Source organism: Lipotes vexillifer, unplaced genomic scaffold (assembly GCF_000442215.2).
Source record: "Lipotes vexillifer unplaced genomic scaffold, Lipotes_vexillifer_v1.1 scaffold178, whole genome shotgun sequence".
Classification (NCBI taxonomy): Eukaryota; Metazoa; Chordata; class Mammalia; order Artiodactyla; family Lipotidae; genus Lipotes; species Lipotes vexillifer.
The window spans coordinates 4,795,742-4,804,612 of NW_006775603.1; the positions used below are offsets into that span (position 1 = coordinate 4,795,742).

General features: G+C 37.7%; 1 protein-coding gene across 2 annotated transcripts in view; it reads left to right on the forward strand.

Annotated features, from left to right (window-relative positions):
- Window positions 1-8,871, forward strand: part of SMARCAD1 (SNF2 related chromatin remodeling ATPase with DExD box 1) — a 70,518-nt gene that overhangs the window by 16,821 nt on the left and 44,826 nt on the right. For both annotated transcript variants that reach the window (XM_007450022.1, XM_007450023.1), the window contains one exon: window positions 7,000-7,171. In XM_007450022.1, coding sequence (XP_007450084.1) covers window positions 7,000-7,171 — 172 coding nt within the window. The remainder of the gene's footprint in view (window positions 1-6,999; window positions 7,172-8,871) is intronic.

The window sequence follows — 8,871 nt, forward strand, 5'->3', positions numbered from 1 at the left end:
GGGAAAGAGCTTTATCATGTTAAGCCCATAGGCTGTTTGGCTTTTATTCTGAACGAGATGGGAAGCTAAAGAAACAGATTGAGCAGAGGAGTACAATGATTTGATCTATATGTTTAAAAGTTTTTAAGGCTGTAGGGGAGTTGTAGTAGAAGCATGAATACTTTTGTAATAACCAAGGCAAAAGATGGTGGAAGCTTAAACCATGCTAGTAGCTATGGGAGTGAATAATAAGTGGTTAGATTCTAAATATACTCTGAAGGTAGAGCAGAGAGGACTTATTGATGGATTTCAAATGGAATGGGAGAGAAGGGTGTCAGGGATGACGCTAAGATATTTGACCTGAGCACCTGGAAGGATGGAGCCAACCCTAACTGGGATGAGGAATGCTGCCTTGGGTGCAGTGGGGGGCACCTTTCGCAGGATCAGCTGCTCAGTCTCGGACGTGCTGTGATTGAGGAGACTCTTAGGCATCTGAAGTGGGCTTGTCAGGTAGGCAGTTGGATTTGTGACATTCAGGTTCTGGAGAGAGGTCAAGGTTCCACATATGAATTTACGAGTTGTCAGGATACTTGATATTAAGAGGTACATGATTAGATGAAATCAGTAAGAGACACTAGTGTAGCTGGAAAACAGAAGATCTCTTAGTTGAAGGACTTAGGCCAGGCGAACTCTGGATTTTAGGAACAGGAGATGAGAGGAAACTTACAGAAGACTCTTAAAAAGGAGCAGTCATTGAGGTAAGAAAAAAGTCAGAAGGTTGTGTGATCAGAAGCTAAGTGAAGAAAGTGTGGCAGAGGTGCAAGAGCTTAACACTGTCCACTCCCAAAATGAGGATTTCCTCTCAAAATGAACTTCTTTGTGTATATAAGCCCTGATGAACATGCCTTTATCCTGAATTTCACTCTGAAATAGAAAATAGTGATGATCCTGTGTGGTAAATCCTGAGGAAAATTGATATTATATTAGCACTCCAAATTTTACTTTTTATTTTGAAAAAAATTTAAACTTACGGAAAAGTTGCAAGAATAATCAATTTCCACATCCTTTTAAAAAGATTAAGATTCACCCATTGTTAACATTTCCCCACATTTGCTTGTTACCTTCTTCATAAAATAATAATTAGAATTATTACTGAAACCTTTGCCTCTAATAATTTCACATTTATCTCCTAAGAACAAGGTCATTCTCTTACATAACAAGAGTAGCATTTCTTCTTTTTTTTTTTTTAATTTTTTTTTTTTTTAATTTTTTTTTGGCCACACTTCGTGGCTTGCCGGATCTTAGTTCCCCGACCAGGGGTCGAAGCTGGGTCCCATGAGTGAAAGCTCTGAGTCCTAACCACTGGACCACCAGGGAATTCCCTCCAAAAGTAGCATTTCAAATTCACAAATACTGATTCACATTGGTGCAGTAATATCATCTAATATATAGTCCATATTTAAATTTTACCAGTTATCCCAATAATGTTCTTTATAGTAGTGCTACTTAAGAGTACTGGTTTATCAGTAAGGAATGTGCCCTAGAATATAAATCAATATGCTCATTCCTTCACCAAGAAAGTCTTGTAATGAAAAGAAAAAAAAAAAAAAACTGAACTAAGCAATGTGCTTAGTAATGTAGTTGTTTTTCCTTCTGTTTTAAGTTCTTGTCATGGACAGATAACAAACAGTTTGATTTCGAGGACTAGCAGTCAGTCCATGGATCTTTTTTTGCGGGGGGGGCGCCTCGGGATCCCCCACCCCCCTCCCGCCCCCTCCTCTCTGCGATCTCCCTCTGGTCTCTTCTCTCTGCCTCCCGGCTCCTCCGGCAGCTGGGCGAGACTGTGCACGTCTAGACTGCTGCGTGAAAATGCGCTCTGCCAATCCCGCTGTTGGTGCAGACGTGGTGCCTGGGCGCGCTCTGTTGCTGGCGTGGGATGCTAGCCCCAGGAAGACTTTTCAAAGAGAAACCAGATTCACTCCTACCCTGCAGTTAGCCTAATGCCCAGCTAGCTAATTTCCCATAGAGGCAGGGGCTTTTTGTGAATTCCTTCTAAGAAGAGATGCATTTTAATCGCAGAAGTCTGCAGATGCAAGAGACCTTGTAGAGATATCTCATGCAGCCTTGCACTTGAGTGATGGGGAAAACAGGATTAAAGACGATGTCCGTGGATCATATTTTGAGTAGTACTTTATAGTAAAGTTTTTTCCAGCATCATACATTGGGTTTAGTTTTTCATGTGTCTTTAGTCTCGTTTAATCTGTAAGTTTCTCAGCCTTTTTTTTTTTTTTTTCCTTGCGTTATGCGGGCCTCTCACTGTTGTGGCCTCTCCCATTTGCGGAGCACAGGCTCCGGACGCGCAGGCTCAGCGGCCATGGCTCACGGGCCCAGCCGCTCCGCGGCATGTGGGATCTTCCCGAAACGGGGCACGAACCCGCGTCTCCTGCATCAGCAGGCGGACTCTCAAGCACTGCGCCACCAGGGAAGCCCTCTCAGCCTTTTTGATTCTCATGATAATTGGCCTTTGAAGCTAACAGGCCAGGATTTTTAGGATGTCTCTCAATTTCTGCACGCCTTTTGTTTCTTCATGATTAAATTTAGGTTAAGTGATAGGAGTTACATAAATGATTTTGTGTCCTCCTCAGTGTGTTCTGTTAGGAGGCACACTGATAACCAGTTTGTCTCATTATTGGTGAAGTGAACTTAACCACTCAGAAGCCTGCCAGGTTTCTCCTATAAAGTTAACCATTTTCCTGTTTTTAATGATTAAGTAATCTCTGATGAGATACTTTAAGACTGGGTAAGGATCCTCTTCCTTAGCAGACTTCCCTTCAATAGTTGTAGCATCTGTTGATGATTCTTGCCTGAATCCGTTATTACAGTGGTAGTTGTGAAATGTGGTATTCTAACTAGCATTCTAGAATTTATACTTTCATCATTTGCTATTCTACTATAGATAGTTTTCCCTTTTCTCCTTATTTATTCATATATTTATTTAGCACAGTAAATACAAAAATGGAATTACAGGTGCGTTTTTGCTCAACTGATTATAATCTATTATTACTCGTTTTGATGCTGAAATTGCTCAGTTTTGGCAGGTGAGGGCCCCTTTACATAGACTCTGGATTTGAGAGGTTCCTATCATTTTTTGAGCCTTTCCCTTCTGGCGCAAGATGTTGCAGACTAGTGTTTTCCCTACTCCAAGCCTGAAATTAGAACTAGCCATTTCTCCAAGTAGCACTGGTTCCTTTTTAAAGGAATGGTATTTGGAAATCTGTGGACTATTTGTGTCCTTTCTTTGCTATTGGGTGAAGCAGGGGATTATGTCATTGCCCTTTTAGCAAGAATGGGCTAGGATATAAGAGAACCAGAGAATGTTGTTTGTTTGCTTTTTAAATCATGAGTTTATAATAATATATTTCATTCTAATCTACTACAAGGCTCCTCCTTGCCTCTTCTCTATATTTCTTTCTCTGACAGTGAGAACTCTGCTTCCACCAATATCATTATATTTGCTAATTTGTTCAATTACTCAGTGTACATAAAATAGTTTCAGAATGGCTGTAATCATGCTTCTTGACCATTAAGCTCACTAAGAGTTTAATATTTTTTTATAAGTTTTATTTTGTCTTTAGGTGAGGTATATGGTTACAGTACTTGGCTTATTTATTTAAATTTTTCTTTGGTATTCACTTGAAATGTAGTTCAGTTCATTAATTTCTGTTTGTGTTCCTTTTAGGGTTTTTCCCTTGTCCCTTTTTTAAAAAATTTTACTTTCAAATATTTAAAATATTCACATAGTTCCAAAAATTAAAACTCCATGTACAGTACGCTTAGAGAAGCATCAACCTTCTGTCCTTCTTCTGACCCCTCCTCCTCCTACCTCAGAACTAACCAGTTTGTTTAGTTTCTAGTCATAATTTGTTTTTCTTTCGTTTATCTTTTCTTCTTGTTTCCTACACAGAAGATAGCACTGTGTCTTGTATTGTGTATGTATAGATATATATATATACATTTATTCTCTGTTTTATTAACTTAGCAGTATATATATCCTGGAAATCATGTCAGCTCATAAAAATCTGTATTCTTTTTCACAACTCCATAGTACTGCATTGTGTGCACGTTCCACAGTTACAGTCAGTACCCATGCATGGGCCTTTTTGGTTATCAGGATTTCTTAACCTTGACACTGTTGACGTTTTGGACCAGGTAGTTCTTTGTTGTGAGGGGCTGTCCTGTACGTTGTAGGATGTTAAGCAGAATCCCTGATCTCTACCGGCTAGATGCCAAGTAGCACCTCTCTAGTCAAGACAATCAAAAATGTCTCTAGACATTGCCAAATGTCCTCTGGGGACAAAATTGCCCCCCTTTTGAGAACCACCGATATAGATGCTAGAAACTCTGGCAATTGCTGCAATCTCTCAGGAAGCATTAACAGATAAGAGGAGCTGAAGATGGAATCCTAGGTAATACTGGCAGTTCAGGGAGGTGAAAAAAGGAAGAAAGCCTTCTACAGAGATTAAGAACAGGCTAAGAGATCAGGGAAAATCAGAAGTAATGATGCTGCAGAACCCCTGGGGTGAGGGTTAGGGTAGGGCTGCCTTTTCAAAAAGCAACAGTGATGGGAACACAGAGGAGAAGACAACCAGTGAAAGGTTCGGGGTGTTCTGGTTTGTGTTTTTAAATCACGTTTGACATTTTAGAGGGTATTATTGCCCTTAGGACAGTCTCACCAAAGTGATGGGGCAGAAGATATAAGCCAGTAAGTTGAGAACAATATAGGAAACGCTGAAATAGAAAATCAGCCTTACAGAATTTGTGAAGGAGAGTCTGCTTATTTCACTGCTGTGTCCACAGTGCCTAGAACCCCTGGCACACTGAATGAAATGCAGTCTCGAATGCATTGTAGGCTTGGGAGGAAGAGCTCAAGGAGAGAAAAGATTCAGGAGAGAAGATGGTAGACAGTTAAGAGGGCCCTGTAGGAAGTAGAAAGGGCTAGAATGAATCCCTTAGCACTGAGAAGGGACTTCAGCAGAAGGGAGTAACTTGATCTGAGACCGGATAAAAGAACACAAAATGGTCATTCTTGTTCTTATAGATTTTTTTCTTTTACTTTTAAAGCTTCAGTCATATAAGAAAGTAAAATAATAGCTAATGAACTCTTATATATACCACCTACCTTTAGCAATTTTTAATGTTTTCCCTTGTTTCATTATTTCATTAATTATTATGATTAGCTGAAGTATCTTAAATTAAAGATACCCCAACATTTCTTCCCTTAATACTTGTTGTACATCCCACTTCCAAAAAACAAGTACTGTTATCAGTGAACAGTCTCTACACCATCTAATTCCCAGTTTATATTCAGATTTCATGTGTTTTGTAGCTAGTTTTTCAAAACAGAACCCAAATAAGGTACAGTTACTGCATTTGGATGTCATGACTCTTAACTATCTTTTGATCTTAAAATAGTCCACTCCCCCCTCTCCTCTCTTTTAAGGATTTTAACTTATTGAAGAGAGCAAGTCTTTTAGACAAAATAGACTTTTCTGATTGTTTCTTCATGATGGTATTGAATTTATTCCTCTGCTATTTGTATTTCCTGTAAATTGGGCATTAAGTCCAAGGCATGATAAGATTCATTGTCAGCATGAAGACTTACTATATCAAGGGCACCTAAGTTTGTCCCATGGAATGGTGATGAATCTGATCACTTGGTTAAGGTTGTGATGGTCAGAAGAGCAAGGACCTTTAAAGTGCTTATCCAGCACAGGAATGGAAAAGAATTCAAACCTGAAAGCTTCCATGTTCTCAGTGAACTAAGACGCAGAATCAGTTAGGGAGTGTGAATGTAGTGAGGCAGAGTGAAAATTTAGAGATGAGTACATAAGGAATGAAAAGTCTGGGTGTAATGGAAAGGGAGATACATGTAATTGTCTTCAAATATTGAAGACCAGACAGAGTGTTAAAAGAAGAGATTTATTTTACCTTGTTACTTTAGAACGGTTTTTCAGAGCAAGGTTCAAGAAGTCAGCCTAGAATCTTGTTAAAATACATATTCCTCATCCTTCACAATCTGTTTTGATATGTTTTCAGGGGATTCTTAGGCATAACCGGTGCCCTAACAGGTACAGCTGAACTAACATGAATAAAGTATAGAGAAGTTATTAAAATACAGGTCCTGGATACGTGTCTAAGAGAGCTGTCCAAAAATAGAATTAGCTGCATAGCAAAGTCTGCATTCTCTGGCACTAGGAATATATTTAACTATATTTCTTTCTTTGATTTTTATAACTTCTGCCCATTTGTTATACTTCTGCTTTTTGATCTTTAGAATGCTTACTGTGGTGGAAAATCAAAATTTCAAAATGAGATTTTTTTTTGTTTGGAAATACACGAGTGAAATTTGGCTCACAATGTCTTTTATATAGGATAAACATATGAAGTGAAATGCAATGAGATTAAGTTAGTTGTTGTTGCATGAAGCCTTGTATAAAATAAATGCTCCCCGTCTGCGGAAGAAGTGTTTTGTTCCTGGTAGACAGTCTGATATTGAATGGGGCCATTCAATTTTAACACTTAGATTCTGATCACCTAGCTAGGATATGAAAGTTCTTTTATCTTTGTACTAGTGTATGCTTCAGAATTTCTCAGGAGCAACCTGACAGCACGCATCTTTTATTCAGGGTACAGGTGAAAAAGTAGGAAAGAGAAAGTGGGTGTGCAATGGATGAGTATGGATCTTAACAAAGTAAGTGCAGGTTTTTGCTGTTCTTTTCTATCCCAGCCCAGATAATTTGAGATACGTTCAAAGGGTGCTGACTTTGGGAATGTAGATTTATATGCACAACTGTACTGAAATGAAAAAAGTTTTAATCTTTGACAGGTATAGATTGCATTTATTATTGAAAAGAACTGCAAATATACTGTATTTTATATATACACATATATACAACTATAATGAAATCACCTTAGTAATACATTAAAACACTGTTTTTTTCCCTCTGAAAATATTTTTAGTTCTGAGCCATCTGAAGATGAAGAGTCCCAAGGCCTTCCTACCATGGCAGGTAGAAATAATAATGATATTTCAGAATTGGAAGACCTTTCGGAATTGGAAGACCTTAAAGATGCTAAACTTCAGACCTTGAAGGAACTTTTTCCACAGAGAAGTGACAGTGATTTACTTAAGGTTATACCCCTTTATAGTAATTGGTTATTATAGTTGTATTGATGATTAAAATGTCTCCTATATCCAGTGCTGTATTTAGTGGATAGTCATTTTTCTAAAGATATCTTATGTTTGAAGATAATTATTAACTTTAATAAAGGCAAATGCCAGAGATTTACTTGTTGAGTCTTATAGTAAGTGAGGTTTATTCACCTATAAATAGTACAATCTGGGCTTCTCTGTATCTCACATAGATTGTGAAGTTTTTTGTGTTTGAATAGTTCTAAAATGGGGACAACCTTCCTCCCCCCACCTCTCACTAGAAACTCAGAAATGTCAGGAAGCTTTTTTTCTGTTTTTCCCCCTGAAATAACAAGGAGTTGCTGTTCACATTTAGTGCATGTGACCAGGGATGCTAAACACCCTACAATACTGAGGACAGTCCTGCGTAACAGAAGAATTTCCTGCCAATAGCACCCTTGTCAAGAAATATTGATTGAACTATAGAAACAAAATAAGTGGCTGTAGTTGGACTGTTATAGGTATCTATGTCTTATTATAAGAGCAAATAAAAACTCACTGTTCCATTAAGTTTTAGATAGAGAATAAATCTCTGAAAGTTAGTAAATAGTTTATCCCTAGCTCTGCCACTTAGTAATTGATGATCTTCAGGGAATCATTTAATTATAGGTGCATAGTTTTTTCACCTTTGTATTTATCATCACCACCACCCACCCGCCCGACAATTCCCCTTCCCCAAGCTGAGGCATAGGAGGTACTGTATCTGTGTGGGCTTGGCAGGTAACTCTGAAGTGGTGGACATTGGCTCATACCCTTTCTAAGAGGGGTAGCTGCTCCTTAGCTTCGGTAAGATATGACCATGTGAAATCAATGACAGCCTGTTTTTATCGAATAATTCAGATTTTCAAATAAAGTGAAAAGACTGGATTTTTATTTGGTGTCGATCATCAATTTAACAGCTTTATTGAGATACAATTTACAATAAATGAACTTTGTGTATTTCAGTAGTATCTGAAATCTTGGGAATTTAGCCTATCACTTGCTCAAAACAGTACTCTCTTGAAGTAATTTGGATTTCAAGTGATCTCCCATCATTTCAAAAGATTTAAAGGTGACATAGGTTACTCTACAAAGGCTTTTAGACCCACATAAAATAATTCAGGAAGTTATAAAATATAAATTTAGTCCTAGGCTTGATAAGAATATGCTTTGACTATTTTGAAAATGAGGAGGGGCTTACAGGATATCTGAGGATCCAAGATGAGGAAAACTAGTGTAGAAAAGAGCATTATCAATTTGTTTTGAGGCTATTTAATTTAATACAAAAATAGCTTATTTTAAAAAGTGAGATCTTTTTAAAACAAGTAAGCTCATTGGAAATACAGGAAACTGTAGCAAGAGAAAAATATGGGATATTTAGTTTTTTCTGAAATCCAAAATGTTACAGAACAGTATAAAAAAATAGTATTTTGAAACTGTTAATTATGTAAGCCATACATTAATATGTTCTTGAACAAATTCAAGCAATTTAATTTAGAGCAATTTAGAAATAGAGCAAATTTCAAGAGTCCTTTATCCCACTCAAGAAGTATTAGATTTAAAAAAAATTATGCCAGAATTGTGGTTTATTTTAAATGTCTGTCAGTGTCTCTCTCTCTCTCTCTCCCTCCTTCCCTCCCTCTCTCCTCCCTCTCTCTTTC